Source organism: Drosophila guanche, unplaced genomic scaffold (genome assembly GCF_900245975.1).
Source record: "Drosophila guanche unplaced genomic scaffold, DGUA_6, whole genome shotgun sequence".
Classification (NCBI taxonomy): domain Eukaryota; kingdom Metazoa; phylum Arthropoda; class Insecta; order Diptera; family Drosophilidae; genus Drosophila; species Drosophila guanche.
In genome coordinates, this window is record NW_022995743.1 from 11585511 (window position 1) to 11603634 (window position 18124).

The 18124-nt window shown below is 49.0% G+C and overlaps 2 protein-coding genes across 4 annotated transcripts; one reads left to right on the plus strand and one right to left on the minus strand.

The window, feature by feature from the left end:
- The first annotated feature begins 3 nt into the window (after positions 1 to 3).
- Positions 4 to 18041, plus strand: LOC117592435 (atrophin-1). 3 transcript variants are annotated; one of them, XM_034286235.1, is made up of 6 exons: positions 4 to 102; positions 1101 to 1685; positions 15712 to 16784; positions 16843 to 17267; positions 17328 to 17419; positions 17814 to 18041. In XM_034286235.1, the coding sequence occupies exons 2-6, from the start codon at positions 1536 to 1538 to the stop codon at positions 17931 to 17933; spliced, it is 1860 nt and encodes a 619-aa protein (XP_034142126.1). In that variant the 5' UTR covers positions 4 to 102; positions 1101 to 1535; the 3' UTR covers positions 17934 to 18041. The 3 variants fall into 3 exon arrangements, with proteins under 3 accessions (XP_034142126.1, XP_034142290.1, XP_034142210.1); XM_034286399.1 differs by lacking the exon at positions 4 to 102 and adding an exon at positions 321 to 490; XM_034286319.1 differs by lacking the exon at positions 4 to 102 and adding an exon at positions 487 to 548.
- Positions 10111 to 14235, minus strand: LOC117579538 (phospholipase A1 VesT1.02). The gene is made up of 6 exons (XM_034265495.1): positions 13795 to 14235; positions 11664 to 11763; positions 11442 to 11596; positions 10897 to 11370; positions 10676 to 10832; positions 10111 to 10612 (listed from the first exon to the last, which is right to left on the minus strand). Exons 1-6 carry the CDS (start codon positions 13844 to 13846, stop codon positions 10348 to 10350), a joined length of 1203 nt encoding a protein of 400 aa, XP_034121386.1. The 5' UTR covers positions 13847 to 14235; the 3' UTR covers positions 10111 to 10347.
- Positions 18042 to 18124: the final 83 nt, after the last annotated feature.

Below are 18124 nucleotides of genomic sequence, written 5' to 3' on the forward strand. Positions count from 1 at the left end.
GCAGTCGCTTTCGATGGCGCTACAGTGCAGGTGGACGGCACACGCGGCACATACGTAACGCGGCAAAACGCGTTTCCGTTTCCATTGCGAAACTAATTCGAGGTTGATTTTGATCAATTAAACCAGCAATTTGTCAGCCATTTCCATTTCAACCCACTGACCCCACACTCAACGGTGCCATTTGGTGGGGGGAGATTAAAAACAAGCCGAAACATGCGAAAACAATTCGTGTAAACAAAACGTGTCCGAGCATTGGAAGGGACAACCGCTGTCCTCTCCCCCCCCCCGGGCTGCCCTGGAAATTGCGTCAAGCTCACGCAGCTTCCACGACGGTTGCGTGGGAAACGACCGAAACGAGACGAAACGAGACGAAGCTGCTCTGCGACATTCACCGTTCAGCGTTCGGCCACCGTGCACGTGGGTTACGCCAGAAACTCTAATAAATTCGGTTACGGAAACGGCCCCACGGCTTCATCCTCCACAGCAGACGGTGGCTCGGTGGGTCGGCAGCGGGAGGGTCGGACAAAAGTGTGACACAAAAATAACCCGTAGACATATAAAGTCAAAGGAACTAAAATTATTTGGCCCCCAAGCCCCCTCCCCCCAGACAAGTGCGCGACAAGCTCTGTAATTTCTGCTGCTTTTGCGTCTCTGTTTGCAATCTAATTGAAATTAATGATCGACGCGACTGCCTGCTCTGTAATTCGGGATGCTGGCAGCATGGATTCCCAACGAACGCCGACACTTTCCTTCATTAAAAATGTCCCTCGGGTGCTGCCACGAAATGTGTAAATCAGTCAAAGCCAAGCAGAAAATGCATCAACAAAATGATTGTGAAAATATAAAACCATTCCCTGGGGATGAAGCTGAACATAATATTAGCCTTTTAGAGATTGCAACTTTTTGCAGCACATCCAAAGGGTGTAAAATTATATAAAAATGATTTTCTAACATGCTTAAAGAGGCTTTCCAGACTTGTTGATATCAACTTCAGTTTTTGGCTGCCTTTTCAATAGTTTTGCATATTTGTATGCACTTCAAAGTCCCTCCCCTTCATAACTCTTCCACACCCACTCATGCAGCAGTTTCTCAAATTGCAGAATGCAAAATTGATTGCAGCTCATCAGCAGCAGCAGCAGCAGCAGCAGCGACAACATTAGTAACAGCATGCGAAGGAGAAAGAAAAGTGAAATGAAAGAGAAAGCGAAAGCGAGAGAGAACCAAAGTGGACTCTAGGCATGGGCCAAGCCAGCTGCGGGCCACAGCCCCCACCTTCAGCCAAATGTTGTCAGTGTTGTGCCAGTGTCCAATTCGTGATTGCATAATGAGACGCCGCTAAAAGTCGAAGTCCAAGCGACAGAGAGAGAAGAGAATTAGGAGTAAGAAAAAGTGCCAAGTGTTCCAAAATAAAAAATAGAATACAAAAAATAAAAACCAGCAAGCAATATTTCAACTAGCCACAAAGCCCCCAAAAGAAAAGAAAACCCAAAGAAAACCAAGTGAGAGCGAGCGAGTGTGTGTGTGTGTGTGCAGGAATGCCCTTCGGTCGCAAGTCCCCGCTGGAGGCGCTGGCCCTCCCCGGTGTGATGCTCGCCTACAAGTACAGCCAGTTCCGGCAGCGACGCCGCGAGGCGGCCAGCCGTCGGGTCACCGAACGCGAACTCTCGGCGCTGCATCATAAAATCGTAAGTACCTCGAGGCAAAATCGCCTTCTTGTATTATTATGCCGGTGCGTTCACGTCCCAACAATAGGCGTACGGCAATAAAAGCGGAGAGGGCAGCCAAACAGAGGACAGAGAGAGAGAGAGCGCGGCTCGGTCAGGGCATCATTAGCCGCATTAAGCTCAGCGGCGACAGGAGCCCAAGCATCCCAAGGCGAGCCGCTAAGTAGCCGCTTTGACTCGTTATTTTGATGCTCTCGATACCCTTTTCAGCATTTGGGTAAATAAACCTGCAGCTCACATAGAATCTGCGCATTTTCCAGGGCATCAACGGATTCGTGTTGCAAAGTCAGCATTTTTGTTGGCTTTTTTAAGGTGTTTCTGGCTTCCTGCCTGTTTGTTTAGCCTCCAGCTCTCTCGCATTTACAGCTGGCAAATAGTTGTTAAAATAAAAACCACACACACACACAAAAAATGAAGCACAACAGCAAGGGTGGAGATCTAAGCTCCGGCAGTTTGGTTCGGTCTGTCAGGAGCCCGCAAAAGTAGGCAATAAAAACACCCCACAACCTGTACGACATGTCACATGTGTGTATGTGCTGTGTGTGTGTGTGTGTGTGTGCGTCTAAACTTATTTGCATTTTAAGGGTCAATAAAAGAAATATACGACATAGCAAAAAGCAGGAAGTACAAACATTTTCAAGGTACATTTCGGTTGAGTTTTTTTGAGCCTTTGTGCGAATTAAGCTTCTTCCTTTAAATTCTATCGCGTGTGTTACTTATTAAAGTTCGCTTCACGCTGCCAGCTCTCTCATGATTCGATTTTTAATTGGTTTCCCTTTGATCGCTGTTGCTCGCCGGCAAATCTTTGCCTTAAGCAGTTAGGAAAGACCTGAAAGTCCTTTGATAACATTGGGTGGTTCCAGTAACTACATGAGCAGCCCTTCCACATTAAGTTGTAAGGCTGCCGCTGCTCATTTGCATCTGCCACAAGAACGAAATGTGCAACGCGGGTGCAAAAGCCCAAAGTGCTGGGCTCACTTGAGATTTTACGAGACTTGTTTGAAATTTATGACTTCCAGAAGCCATAGACAGCCACGCCCACTAGCCAAAACACACACATCTGCATGTACACTCACTTGTCCGCACTTTGCCACTTACATAAGGGTGGAGAGCAGCAACAAAAACAATCGCCAAGTGCACAAGCCAGCAGAAAAAAAACGAACCAGTTGGCAGAGCAGGAGGCAAGGGCCAGAGCCTGTGCCTGTGCCTGTGCCTGTGCCTGAGCCTCGGCTCAACTGTTTTGCATAAAATCTGACGCGTGACTGTAATTTCTGTACTGTGTGACCTTCAAAAGTAGCCAAACACACACACACGCACACCACTATACATTAGCCTACTACAAGCGGGGGGACAGTCAGTCGGCAAATGCTTTTATGCAACATTCAAATTCACAAAAGCCCAACCATGCTGCGTCCTCAAATGCTTTCACAATTAAATGGCCATCAAAGGGAATCAGATTTGTCGAAGGTTTTTCATTTACCATTTAGCAATGGTTTTTCGTTGGCTTTTTGTTTTAAGCAAGCAGATTAAAGTCTCACAAATACACCTTTATTATGCTCCGATATTACCATCTCTGATGTCTAGTTAAAGCCATAACGATCGGATTTCCTTGGACTATGACGCAGATTCATGCTGGCCGCATTTCCTATACACATTCCGCACATGAGGCCCGGCTCAGCACCGTCTAAGCACATGTAATTCCGAAGAGAATGGCAGCTCCTCCCCCTTCACAGTCATGGGACGCACATTTGCCGTCGTTTCGTATAATCCCCAAAAGTATTCAGCGACAAAATTGTCATTTACTCCGTGCTGCGCAGAGGCGGCGGAGAGGGCTAGAGCTAGAGCCTGCTCGCGATATGTTATTAATGCAAATACGCATAATATATATCAACTTAATTAGCTAAGGAGCGAACAGGGAAGGGCCACGCCATGCCATGCCATGCCTTGGCAGTGGGAGGACAATCTCTTTCGGCGGCTTAAAAGGAAAATCCTGTCAAAAATGAGTGCCCTCCCACACAAAGGAGTCGCGTGACTATTGCACATAAGCCAAGCGACAAGAATGTAGTCGAGCAGCCCCATGGACACTGCACACGTTTGCTCAGGCAATGAAAATAAAATTTATAATTTACTTTGGCCAGCGGACAGCGGACAGCGGACAACGGACATTGGATACCGCGGACAGCGGAAGTTGTCGGACAACGTGCGGCATTGAAAATAGGTGCAAATTAATGAACCCTTTGGCAAAGGTCAGACGCTGCCATTTCGTTGACAATTTCTTGGCCATTTTGTACTCTCAAAACTGCAAACATGATTATTTGCAGCTGCAGTCACGCCCAGACCAACTCTTGGCCCCGCTTTGGAATGGTCTTTAGCAATAAATGACCGCACAATTTGACTTGGCACTTGAAACGTGCACAAAGAAAAAACATGAAAGGGAAGAAACAAGCAGCAGCTTAGTCATCACAGAGGCTCGTTCTAGAACTGGGTTTGGCTTGATTTGCCTTGGCTGTGGCTTCGACATGTCAAAGGATGTACCAAGAGAAAGCGAAAGAAAAATGGGAATTTCCGGGTAATTCTACAAGGCACTTCGTTCGTTAGTTTTGCATGAATAGTGCCCATAAATATTGAAGAGTATTCCCAAGTCGAACAGTTCCTCTGCTTCAGTTTCTCTTCACTTTCGCTTATATTTCCTTGCGGTCAAGTGCACAAATATTTGCTATTGCACCTATCACACTTTCTCTCTCTCTAGCAATGCTCGCTGTGGCCATAAATCAGACACAAAAACCATTTGAAAATAATTCCCTTTTGAGTGTTCGCTTGGAATGTGCTTTACATCGCGCCCTGGGTGTCGTTTGGATCGGTTTATCTTGCAGCGAGTCCCCCTCTGTCCACGCTGCTCCTGCTGCTCCTGCTTTCGCGGACAAGTTAAATAAATCATTAAAATCAAACATTAATCAATTTGATGGAGAGCTCCGAGCACCATTTGCCGAGAGAATGGTCATTAAAGAGCAGCTCTAGGATTTGGCACGCAATGCAGGAGCCGGATATCCGGTGGTCCCCTGCCCTGCCCTGCCCTTCCCTTCCCTTCCAAGAAGTAATTGAACTTTTGTGTCGCAGCAGACACGCAACGTGCTGCAGGGGCGACTTCTTCCTACTTCCCTTTGTTTTCACTCTCTTAAATATTCAACATTAGTTTGAAAATGGCGCCGTGTGTTGTTCCTTTGTCGTCTGCGAACTTCCGCTGCCCTTTGCCTTGCCCGCTCTACCCGTGCAATTAGAGTGCATTAAACTTTAGCGTTTACGCATTGCTAGCAACACAGAGGAGGAGCAGTTGTAGTGGCAGCTATGAGAGTTCTCACGTGCTGCAGAAAGGGTTGTGCTGCCGCTCCCACCCTGCCCCGCACCCTTCAAGGCGCGGCCCTGCATTAGCGCGGGTCACGCGATGTCTGCGCCATTATCCACCACACACATACACGAATAACCCTCGGAAAATGTTAAACATACGAGAGGAAGAACTATTCGCGTGTACATAGGTGTAGCAGAAGGGATTTTCAATGTATGCAGCAGACGTTTACCGTAATTGCATTGATTGGTGCAGTTAGCTTTAAGCTTGAAGTGACCGTCGATGGGCCATTACGAGTACCTTTGAAGGCTCAACTAATGCCAATTCAGGGCAAACTTATTAAGCCTCAAGGCTCATTCACTGAACATGCTGTAAAGCTATAGAAAACTGCAGCCCCCACCACATCGTTTTCACATTTCATTACGCGCTGAAAGAGATAAAGTCACAAAAAGTTATACGAGCATCCCCTTCCGACAGGATGCTCTACAAAAGGAATACATAAAAATGCAACCATGACAATACATAGCACAAAAAAAAATGCCAGGGACAACCGCTGCGAGTGGGTGTGGAGCGGGGGTAGCAGAAAACAGAAGCAACATCAGCGATGGCGGACGCGAAATTGGAACTGCGCCCGACGCCCCCACACGTACACCATATACCCTCTCTCTCTCTTTCCCCCATGTACGTACTCTCGCCTAAGGCAATGCGTTTTGGTTTTGCACAAGGCCAGATTTCAATTAAAATTTATTCTCTGTGCCAAACAGAATAGAAATAAATTGAAAAACGCAGCAGCCAGCATCCACGCAATAGCTGGCAATAGTTTTAATCCCACTCTTTACCCACCCTTCGCAGCTAAATGTAACTAAATACCCGGCACTCATTCGAACAAAAGGCAGTCCCGGGATTACACAGCTCACAGCTCAACACCTCATCTATAACACCGCGCTGCTCTCTACTAGTAAGTTCGCTCTTCCGCTTCTCACGGCAGCATGGCCACTGAACATTTATAAAAAAAAATGTATACTTGTTCGACACACGAGCAGCTGCTTTCAAAAGCAGACTTGAAATAGAAAAATATATTCGAGTGTGTGTGTGTGTGGGTCTGCAGCAACATAACTTTCAAAGCCCTTAGCTATTTCTCCCTTCCACTTTCCCATTCACGCTCTCTGGTTGGGTGCAGCTGACTAAGCGACTGCATCATTCACACATTCGCACTATCCGCCCCGCGGCACCCGCACAGGTAGCTTGATTTCAATGAATTTCTATCCGTAATGGCAACGCTTCGGTTTCACTTTGCACTTTTCTGTTAAAAGCTGTAATTACGCTCTCTGCAGCACCACCTCCGCATCGTACACATAAACACACGCCCATCCCGTTGCCCATGTGTCTAGTTGGCAAATTTGACACTTTTGTCATAATTTTGTAAAGCCCGCAAACACAGCTGCGATACAGAGAGAGAAATCAGAACAAGGCAAGAAACTGCAGCAGCTTGTATGCGCGCAGCAAAGAATCACCTCTCTTCGCCATGCGCTCTCTTTGGCACGCGCTCTCTTCGCCCCTCGCTCTCTGGCAATCGTGTGCGATCAAGAAGAGACGATTAAACTACGCTTCAAAACTTTTGATCCACCGAGTGGGTATGACTGTAGTGCAAACATTAGGAACATATTTTGTGTAGTGTAGTGTAGTCTCCTATCTCTCTCTCTACCGTTTTGTCGTTGCTACTTTTGTTCATCCTGTTGCTGTCGAGGCACAGCCAGCCACAGCTGCTGCACTTGTGGGTGTATGTTTGTGCGTGTGTGTGGGCGAGAGTTTTGCAATTAGCCCCAGAGTCTGACAATTGAAGGCAAGGGCAGAGCAGAGAATGAAGAATTGATTGAGGGGGGAACAGCAACACACAGACAGGCAACGACAAGCACGGACATGTCTGTCCCCCGCACATTGCTTGTTTTGACTTTTATGGCTTTTAATTGGTTTTTAATATGGACAACAGTTACCGAGTAGCGACAGCCAGACAAAGCATGCATGCATCTGGAAAGTCTTAAAGCTTTAGTACTCTCTATTTAGCGTCCTGCTTTGACATCTTATTCCAGTTCCAGTGGCCGGTGGCAATGAAGTCCTCCAGTGTGCCATAAAAACAGGTTGATTTATGTAGGCTATGCCAGAGCATTGACGAATGACATGAAAAGCATATTAAATGCAATAAATTCACTTAGCTGCAACATGGTGCACCAGCAAGCGCACACAGTGGCACCAGCTGCCTCTCTCCCTGTCTGTGCTGTGGCGAAGGAGACTCGCTGACACGTAAACGTGGCCTGCTATAACTGCAATTTCTCATGACAATGTTGCCACGTTTCAATGCTAGCAGCATGCTTCAAATAAACAAGCAACAAAGGGGAGGCAGGGCGATGGCGAAATGAAATTGTTGCTGTTCCCGCTCCGTTGCACTCCTCCTGCTTCAGTCTACCCTGCACGTCCAATTATCGGCGCATAAAGTGAAATGTGCAGCAGCAACGGCACAATATACACGAGAGTAACGAAAGCAAGTAAAAAGGAGGGACTCATGCTAAAGGGCTAAAGAGAGAGAGCGACAGAGAGCTTGGCACAAAGAGAAAGAGAGTTCCTCCAATACAACGGACGAACAACAGCACGGAGAACAAAAACGCCCTATCGATTTAATTAATTTTTCCTTCCCTTTAAAAGTGCAGCAGGTTCCAAAAACTGACTGATTGACTGACTGGCTGACTGACTGACTGATGCACTGGATTGCCAACAACCTACTTTACTTTCCAAACTTCAAAGTGCCTGAAAGTTACCACTCTGGAAACGTTACTGCGAACAAATATTTAACGTGAAAGTTTGAAGAGTCGCTGCGACTAGCCATAAAGAGAGATGGAGAGAGATCTCTGAAACACATGCTGGGTTCCTGTTTAAGATTATTGCCCAAAGGTTGTGGTTTTCCTTTGCCACCACATTATTTTTCGCACCTGTGAACATTATATAAACGTGCTCAAGTTAAAGCAAACAAGAATAGGGACACACGAAATTAATAATCAATTCCGACCTCAATCAATCAACAATCGTTCAGTCAGCCAAGCTCTTTGACAGCTCCGCTCTCTCCACTCTCTTCTACTCTGCGCTCCCTTATTAGCCTTCATGAGTCAGCAGCAAGCGCGACTGCGACTGCGACCGCGACTGAGACACATTCGCACGTGTCTTCCACAGTTGTCGTTCTCTTTTGGTCATGGCATGCCTGACAGCCATCGAGAAGGAGCGGGAGTGATAGCAATAGAGAAGGAGCAGTGGGAGCAGAAGCCATAAAGAATCAGCACAAGTGGGTGGTAAAGAAGCCATTGGCAAGGAGCAGGAGCATGAAGGTTTTTTTTTATTAGTGGCCTACTTTACCTGTCCGACAACACCCCCGCAAAAAAGAATGTCCATAATTGACAGCCCGTTAGCGGAAAAGCTCCAACTATGCTGGAAATTATTCAGGAAATGAGTGCACAATCAGACTGAATTCATTTGATTGCTCAATGGACAAATCGGCTAACTATACGTATTCCCATCAATTGAAGGCATAACCTTGGTCGTGTGTCCTCTCTGCTGCTGAAAGCTTTTGTAATGGCCAATTCGATGCCTATAAATGGGCTAGAGTCGTAAAAAAGATTAGATTTAACAGACAATTACCCGAACCAGCGCCCCGTACATCACTTGGCTTTCGTCAAACCTTTTCAACTCTCCCTTCGGGGACCCTCTCCATATCGATTTTGGGTACCATTTAGATCTGTTCGCCACACCATTAAATATGCATTCGATGAGCCCATCACAGCCCATCTGCAGTTGACCCAAAAAGCCTGCCCCAGAGGTACTCCGGCAGTCGACTGGCTGGGGCACAAACAAAATTCACGAATCATTGAGCGGTTCGAATGGTACTCGAAAATGCTGAGCACGGCACACGGCACACGTCACTCGGAAAATGCATCTGCATTTGACTGCCCCGAAAGTTTGGGCTCATTAATAATGCAGCTCGCATATGTGCATATGAATGGCCACACTGGTCCCACCTTCCTCTTCCGGCTGGCCACACCAACTTCCCAAAACTTCCGCTACCGCTGCCACTGGTAATGGCGCCGTCGCTGACGATGATGGCCTGTGAAATGAGCTCCAACGCTCATTGCACATTATGGCCCATGTCCTGTACGCCAGACACTCCATTCTGCCCTGCATAATTATGGGGTGGTGGCTGCACTTTAAGGTGCCTCCCCAACCCACTTTGCCACCATCGAAGTTAATAAACAATTTTCACTCCTTATGGCGGCTGGGGCTGCTCTGGCAGGCAGGCGCATTATTCGTTAATTACTTTTTAATTGCACGGGCAATGGCTCAGGTTCGCTTGAAATTTTGTTTTGCGCCCATACGGCCTTGAGTGCGGCGTGTACTTATTGTTGCTCCTTACACACTGTACATGCAGGCAATTTTGGGGCTGTGTTTTGCTAAGGCTTCCCGTTGCGTCATAGGCGTAGCCACTTTGCATGACGACCCCAGGGGGTGGGAGCTAACTAAATTAAATTACTTGGCTTTTAGAGCGATTGTCACGATGAGTCATGGCTAAAAGTGTGCCAAAATATAGTCTCTGTCTCCCACGGTCCCAACCTCCCTTTGGGCTATGACGAAGGTTTGGCTGATTGTCAGGCTGCTACCTGAATTTTTGAGTTTTATGTTTCCAAGAAGACGTGGCCATAAGTGGATGTATGAGTATGTGGCAGAGTCTCTTTTTCATTCAAATTTGGGAAAGAAAGTTTAGCTGGCAAAAGAGACTAAAAGAGGGCCAAAACTTTGTCATAACTTTTGAGTTCATGTTCGTTCCTTAAGCCATCCAATGGGTTCCATTAAAGTTATCAGCTTCAAAAGGTCCTTTGATTAACTAAAGTAACACATAGTGTGCCATAAATCTCATTTAAAATTGGGAAATCAATCAATCAAATTGAACGCTCCATGTACTTCTGGCCAATTTCCACTCTTGCAAAGCGTTTACCCATTCAACTCTTTATGTTTAAAGGATATATTTGAAGCTGTTAACAAATGTCCTGACTACGTGCTAGCAATACTTAAGAGAAAGATCACAAGAAAACGTTGCCTGCTACAGCTGCCGGGCCAACTACAAAAACGAGTGCAAAAACTTGGAACACAATCACGCAGCTACAGCAAATCTCTACCGAGCGAATAGGAGCTGTCCGTCCCATTGAATCCTCGCCGTCTGTTCGGGCGCTTTTCCACATTTCGTCACGTCAGAGAGGAGCTGTCAATGCTGTTGTTCTCATCCTCCTCCTCTGCGTCCTCCTCCCGCATTGAGTCTTGTTCTGGTCGTCCATACTGATTGACAAGTGTCTGGCTCCTGCTCTGGCTCTGGACTGTTGGCCTGGCGGCAATTGTGGGCAATTTGTAGGCGATGGGCAGCTGCGGCGCCAGCGAGACAATTGCCTGGGTCCGACTATTCCTCCCAAACGGCTTGGCACCGTTCGTTTCCAGATAGAATTTGCCCCGAAGCCTGCAAAAAGTATAATGTTGTGTTAGCCGGAGATGGGTGTTGGATATTCTGTAGCTCCCTTACCTGGGATCTGCGCCCATGCCCATGAAGGCCGCACCTTTCCCTCCATCCCGGCAGACGCCAAATGTCGGCGAGGGCTCACATCGCTTGGCCGGAAAGCCCCTCGGCTGGGCCACACTCTCCACAAAGTACTCCCAGGCACGCTGGTGACTGCAGCCGACTGTGGAGAACACAAAACGGATTGCACATTCTGCCATGATAGCCCAGAACACTGCTCCACTCACTTATTATGCCCAGCCAGCGATTATTGGCAATCTCCTGACGGGCACAGCCCGGCTGCAGTGGCCTTCCTCCGTTTGGATAGAAGTCCGCATGCCCCATGGCCGTGGGATTGCCCAGGATCCCGCCGTCCGTGTGTATGACATCCACGAACCTCGCATCGCTCGGACTGAGGCGGCGGTTGGAGCTGTTGCCCTCGAACAGTGGCAGCGCCGGATCGAGGGCCGTTATCCTGGTCAGCTTGATTCCCCACTCCTGCAGCTGCTTGCCGGCGAATCCAGCCACCTCGGCGCCCAGACTAAAGCCAATCAGGTGGATGTGTTTCGCTGCATGGCCACGCCCCACGAGGTAACGCAGGAAGCGCGCAATGTAGCGGGCCGTGATGGGCAGATTTTCCACGGAATTCGAGTACCAGGGCACCGCTGTCATCGCGCTCCAGTCGATGAGAATTACATTATGGTTGCCACGCCGCAAGAAGGCTGCAAGGGAGATCAGCATATGGACATATGTATGCAAATGGACTGCAGCCTGCCCCCCCACCCATTCTTACCATCCTTCAACTCCTGGCTGCTCTGTCGCTCTCCGGTGGCCGACTCCGAGAATCCGTGCAGGTAGACAACCAGCGGGTAATTGAAATTGAAATTGCTCTGCGCCAGCCGGCCATCGTCGTTCAGGTGGAGCAGCTGTGCCGTGTTGCGATTCCGCCTGAAATGGCAGCAGCCTCTAGACTCTGGACTCTCAGTATGCATCAGGCACCGGGCCGAAGGCTTACCTCGTGTACAGCATAAATTTGATGTCCTCGCGCTCTCTGATGCCACAGCAGTTGGCGCAGGAGCCCCGCGGGACAGCGCTATAGAAAATGGGCGAACCCGCTGAAGAACAAAGAGATTCATATCGATCAGCCAGCGGCTACAAATGTTGAGCGGAAGTGAAATTTGTTGTCAAACAGCAGAGGCGAGCAAATTAATTTAGAGCCTCAAATACGCAGCTAATTGATTCATTAGCTTCATTAAACTGGCCGAAATGCCAACGCCAGGTAGCGGCCGTAACAATAACGAGCAGAAATAACAAAAAGCTGCCAAGAAAACGAAACTGGCCCAAGCCGAAGCCACTTGGCCCTGAACTTGAATGAAGCAGCGGGGAGTGGAGTGGGGTGTGGCGGTGCGTGCCGTGGCGTGGAAATTTTGTATAGTTTTTGGATAGCAACAATAACAACCATAAAAGTATAAAAGTACAAGAAGCCAGCGTAGCACGTGACGCATACACCGCGTGTTACGCAGTCGACAAAATCAACAAGAGCAAAGCATAAAGAAGCAAAAACAAGTTACAATTTCCATATCGAACCACTCACGAAACAACCGCAAGGTATTCGATGGTGGGTGTTGGTCTGCCACTGGGTCAACCATTGTCGATGCCATGTCAATGGCGCTGCTTCTGCTGCTGCTGCTTCTTCTATGCTTTCGCATTGTTTGTTTTGCTACACATATTTGGGGGCTGCGAGATGTTCGAATCGAATCGAAACGGATTCCACATTTGGTTAGATGCCAAGCGAAGCGACAATGCTGATGGGATGACCTTACCCAATGCCACATTCATTTGCAATTCTGGCCACTTATCACCTTCCGTTTTGCCCCGACAGCGCTAACTAACCGTATTTGTAGTGTATCAGTTGCTTCCCGAACGCTTGCATTGCAATTCGAAATTCGAAACTTAAGTAACTCAATATCGAATTTTTCGGAGACGCTTTCGATCGCTCTCTATTCTATCTCTATCTCTGTTCTTCCTACTGTCACTACCAACCAACGTTTTCTTCTTGCTGAGAGAGGGAGTCAAAGAACGCAAAGAGATAAATCCGTTGTATGAGAAGCTTCTTTAAGCGTGTGCAAACTTCGTTACTGTTTTGTTTGCCATAATCCAAATTTTATGTATGTAGTTTAATCTTTTATCTCTTATTTATGTAGATTAGCAGTTGTCCAGTTTTGCCACAGAGCGGAAGAGCTTTTTGTCGCGATTTATTTATGTGCAAGATGCTCGTTATTGTTTTACCCCATTCCTTCTTTATTTTTGTATTTTCTGTTTTGTTTTGTTTTGTTTCTTTGCTTTGTTTCCATGTCGTTTGAGACGTCATGCCGTGCATTTAATTTGTATTACTTTTTTAATTATCACGTTGCCGACTATAATTTAAATGTACGTTTGGCCAGCAGTTAATTAGCAGCGTTATGCGATTGTGATTGTGATTTTTGTGGCTGTTATTCAGAACATTTTGTGAGATGTGTGAGCCGGCTTTATGGTTCTGGATATGATTCCTCAAATGGTGGCATTGAAAAGCTGTGAAATGTCTTCCCACTTTGAGTCATAACTGAGTAACTGTGATGTTCAGGAAGAATAGGGGAAAGGCTAACGGTGAAAGAACTTCGGCCAAGTGTGTCTCTCGCTCTCTCGTTCTGCTAAAAAGAGCACCAGAATGTATGATTCTCTCTCACTCCCTCTCCTTCTTTGACCTTCTACTTATCACGGCTGAATGGCGGCACCGCCCCGCCCTACCGCAATGCAAGCCAAACATTGGCCAAAGCCAACAATTGATTCGTTTGAGAGTGCGCGTATCAACAAAGACATCAACTTGTTTGAACATGTCCACCAGCCCGCCTCGGGTCCGTTCTCCTCCCCTGATTTACAAGCAGTTCCACCTTGAACTTATGCACAGAGATGTTTTGTGTGCCTTGTGCCCCTCCCCCGCCGCCATGCGGCAGATGTAACACGCGATTTCCCGAGTTGACATTGGGCCAGCAGAATCAATGCTAATAGTAGAAGCCGCAACAGCGGTCTCCTATTTCCATATTCGAATGGGACAGCTGGCAGGGGTGTCGGTGTCGGTGTCGGGCGGCAGCAAGGCGTGAACTTACCAAGCAAAAATGTGAACACATTGCACAGTGTCGAGGTGGCTGGCAGAACCATGGCCAAAATATGTTAAAACTAATATTTGCCTGCCGTTCAATGAACCCTTTTCCTTCACTTTTGGTTTCGAATTTAATTCACTTTTGGGGCGGCGTTGGCATAGACTTGAAGTGTGATTTCCGCATTTGAGTTTTTGGCAGTTTTTTATATTTTTTAATGGGTTACGAGCGCGCCTAAACAACACTCTTGAGATCGCAATCGATAACGAAAGCAATAATTAACAATGACTGCGATAACGACTCGGACGACGACGACGACGACGACGACGACGCTCTGTTCTGGCCAAGCAACGAAGACGGACTGAGCACGACGTACGGCCCGATACGGGCAGGTAGACTCGCCGCCTGATCGATCCCCCCCCTCCCCTAGAAAAGCTCTGCCACTGGCCAGAGCTCTGCCGCTCCTCGGACAAACAGAATTCGCACGGCCCTAAGCAAAAGACTGAGGCAACAAACTCAAGCTGTGGCCCTAAATGTTCCGTATTTAAATGAGTCAATCAGGCATGCAGGCCGGGCCGGGCCAGCAGTACGAGTTCGTGAAATGTTTTTTTGTTTTAATTTCCTGATTGTCGCACGCCCAGCGCTCACACCCACATCCCTGAGGGGCATACCCAATGAGCAGAGCCCGCCAAAAGATCAACTGGGTGGGTGGTCGCACGCAGGCCAAGTTCAGGCAGCACGCTCACCTTGACCAGCTGGTGCCGGCTTATCGCCTTAAGCAGTTCTGACCCATCCTCAGTGGATCGTTTGCTGTGTGTGCGGGTCAATTAGTGTGGCGCTGAGATCTACATTAATCATACGAAAGGGTATCCGCTATGCTCATTGAATCTCTCTCTCTGCTGCTCGTTCGTCATTGTCTCGATTTCAGAGCTTCAGAGCGGTGTGTGCCCTGAACCGTGCCCTTAGCTGGGAAGAAAAAGATTCAAATATTGCGAAAAAGATTCTTGGTACATCTGCGGTTGATTGGCAATCGAACACTTGATTGACTTGCCATTGCACTCAGAGCCAGCAATTAAAAATAAAGCTCTTAGCATGTGCAATTCCACAAAGAGGCACTTAGTTGCTTGGCAAAGGCCTTCGCACGATTCTCGCTCTGACATTGGGGCACCATCAAGTGCAAGGGCTGCGCCACACACTCCAGCCAAGGGGAACCGCTAAATGCCAAGTGCTGCTAGCTTTAAATGTTCTAGTCTTAAGAGTGCGCCCATTAATTACACTCGATATGGGAGAGTCCATCGAACCACTTAAGAATATATTTTACAACTTCCTCGTGACTCTGACTCGTGCCCTGGCAAGTACACAGTTCTGAAGTATTATTTACAGTACGAATGGCCAACAAAGGCTGCACCAAAAATAGCCAAGAGGCTATTAATATCTCGGGATACTTAAGTTGCCACAAAGTAGTCCGTGCATTCAATCAGTTGCCTTCAAAAAGCTGCTGAATCACAAAATTAATGACCGCCGGGCCGGTCCACAATGGGCAAATTCTTGGCAGATTAAATATAAGTATAATCAATGAAATATATGTACACCCAGCCTGAGCTCAGAGGGCGTAGACAAAGAGTTGGAAATTCACACAAAGATTGCAGTCGCTAAAATATTTCCTTTATGGGTCGAGGGTGGAACATGTCGGCTGTTTGATCAATTAATTATGCCCATTCAGTGGAGTGTTGGATGAGGGTAGATTGGTGGCAAAGTTGTTGGAGTTTGTGGCCTAAATCACATGATTTTCCAGCGCTCTGGGCAGCTCTTCGATGATTTTGTGCCACCTACTTTGCAGCTTCCAGAAAATCGATCAAATGCAAAGCAAATCTCTAGCATACTTGTAGGAAAGCGTATGATAAATCTCAATCGCATCTTTTGCAGGACAAATTGCTGAGCAAGTTGGAGGAGGAAAGCGAACCGGATCCACCCACGTCGCAGGAGGATGAGTGTGTGATTTGCATCAATGCCAGGGCCACCATGCAGACCTCGCCCTGCGGCCACCGCGTCGTCTGTCGTCGCTGCTTCGTGAAGACCATTCAGAGTGCGGTGGCCCAGCGGCTGTTGCCGCTGCGCTGCGTGATCTGTAGAGCGAGGGTGAACCGGCTGACCTCCTCCTCCGGCACGTGGCGCATACAGGAGTCGGCCAGCAGCTACTCGATGGGCGCCAAGAGCTGGGCCTCGGCGGGCGTGGCCGCCGGCGGGGTGGTGGCCTCCGCCAGCTCCTATTCCATGAACGATGCGCACAGCGGACACCACACGTTCCACCATCAGCCGACGCTGCACAAGGCGCACACGGCGACAGGGGGGCGGCAGCATCAGGGCCAGGTGCGTGGCACACGCGGCCGTGTGGTGTCCCAGTCGGATAGCCTCTACTCGATGAGCTCGACGGGATCGGCGGGATCCTCGCTCTCCGGCTACTCGCACTACTCCAAGACGTCTTCCATATCGAGCAGCGGCCCCTGCTCCCCAGCCTCGGCGGCGGCCTCCAGCTCCCATCACCTGGCACCGCCATCGCCCGCCACCCACCACCACCATCATCATCATCATCATCAGCAGCACAGGGATCCGCAGCAGGCGTCCACATCCCCCACGCCCTCTGGCTCCTCGGGCAGCTCCCTCTCCCCGCGCGACACTGCAAGTCACTCGCATCACGGCGGCTGCCCCAGCGGCTGCTCGGGCGCCGTGCCGCGCAAGCCGCTGAGCCAAACGCTGAGCAACAGCACCACATCCACATCCGCATCCGCATCCTCTTCGAGTGGGAGTGGGAGCAGCGGTGGCAGCGGGGGCAGCGGTGGCAGTGGCAGCATGACGCCCATGCACACATATCCGGGTCGGAGGCATGTGAAGAATCGTCTGCTGGACATACAGAACCGCCTGCCGCCCATCAAGGAGTTTCGCAGTCCGGCCAAGGTGCCACATCCCTCGCCGGTGCACGTCAGCAATCCCAGGTTTCGGTGAGTGTCCTTCCCTCGGTGGATCCTTCAGCCACTAATCGCAGCCACTTGCTTCCAGCTATGCCTCCTACACAAAGTCCAGCACCCACGAGCTGGCCCCACTGCTGCGGGAGGGCGGCTCACCGCCTGCACCACGTCGTCCCAGTCCCATGAACATTCAGCTGAGCTGCACCACCCTGGCACCGCCACCACTCAAGGCGGGTGGCGCCAAGATATGCCCCCTGACCGCTAAGAATGCGCTGCCCAAGAGCGCCTACGTGATGCCCAAAGACAAGAAGCTGCCAGTCACGCCAGCAGCTGGCAAGGCTGGTGGTGCTGCTGCAGCTGCTGCAGCTGCTGCTGGGCCAATGAAGCCAGCGACTCCCAGCACATCCAAGGCTGGGACACCTTCGCTGGATGGAGGGACAGCCGCCTCCAAGTGTCAAGTTTCTTCGAGCTCTTCCAGTCGCAGCTTTCCGCTCTTCGCCGCCGGCAGCAACCAGAGTAAGTTTCTCATAGTGAGAGCTCCGTCGGAGATTAATCCTTTTCCAATTGGTTTGGCAGGAGAAAGGGCTGACAATAAAAAGAACGAGTCCGTGGAGCGCAAGAAGAAGGAGGAGAAGCTCAAGCTGAAGGCAGAGAAGGAGGCCAGGAAGGTGAGTGAGTCCCAGCATCCCAGCATCCCAGTCCACATCCTTTGGCGCTCTTTCTGCTCTGCATTGTTCCGGAGATTCATTGTTCGACCCCTGACCCCGCTTTGGCAGTTCTTGCCAGTGCATTGTTTGTAATTGGCCTCGTTCCCCTTTTCCTTTCTTTGTTTTTGTGTGGTTACTTTGCCAAAGTTCTTCATTAATCGCGTGGGTGGAGCAAAAGGATATGCAGAAGAGTGCTGAGGGGTGGAGCGAAGCGTCTTTTGTGCATAAATTTCCAAACTGTTTGCTGCTGCTCATAATTCCGATTGCTTCGTTGCACTTCGCCCCAGTGCATGCAAGCAAAGTTATTGCCAACAAATCATTCGCATGGCCAAACCATTTTTGCTCATTCTTGCAGGAGGAGAAGCGACTGGCCAAGGAGGAGGAACGCTTGGCCAAGCTGCACGCCAAGGAGGAGAAGAAGCGCGGCAAGAAGGAGGCCAAGGAGCTGCTCCTGGCCAACGACATCAAGAAGTGAAGCCCCGAAGTGTTTGGCAAAAGAACAAACGCATATTTCCAGTTGCAATTCTAGACTTAAGCCCATCAACCGAATGAGTCAAATATAGTTTAGGATATCAAATCAGAACAGAACAGAACAGAACAGATCGGACATACACAAGCCATTCCATAGCTATCCCAGATAGATATCGAGCTTGATTGTATTTGAAG

What these genes read in the sequence shown, in the direction of transcription:
- LOC117592435 (XM_034286235.1), top strand. Translation starts at nt 1,536, where the DNA reads ATGCCCTTCGGTCGCAAGTCCCCGCTGGAGGCGCTGGCCCTCCCCGGT. An exon ending in CGCCGCCGGCAGCAACCAGA is followed by an intron (nt 17,268 to 17,327) that starts GTAAGTTTCTCA and finishes TTGGTTTGGCAG; the next exon opens with GAGAAAGGGCTGACAATAAA. An exon ending in CAGAGAAGGAGGCCAGGAAG is followed by an intron (nt 17,420 to 17,813) that starts GTGAGTGAGTCC and finishes TCATTCTTGCAG; the next exon opens with GAGGAGAAGCGACTGGCCAA.
- LOC117579538 (XM_034265495.1), bottom strand. Translation starts at nt 13,846, where the DNA reads ATGGTTCTGCCAGCCACCTCGACACTGTGCAATGTGTTCACATTTTTG. An exon ending in CAGCCAGGAGTTGAAGGATG is followed by an intron (nt 11,371 to 11,441) that starts GTAAGAATGGGT and finishes TCTCCCTTGCAG; the next exon opens with CCTTCTTGCGGCGTGGCAAC. An exon ending in TCGCTGGCTGGGCATAATAA is followed by an intron (nt 10,833 to 10,896) that starts GTGAGTGGAGCA and finishes TGTTCTCCACAG; the next exon opens with TCGGCTGCAGTCACCAGCGT.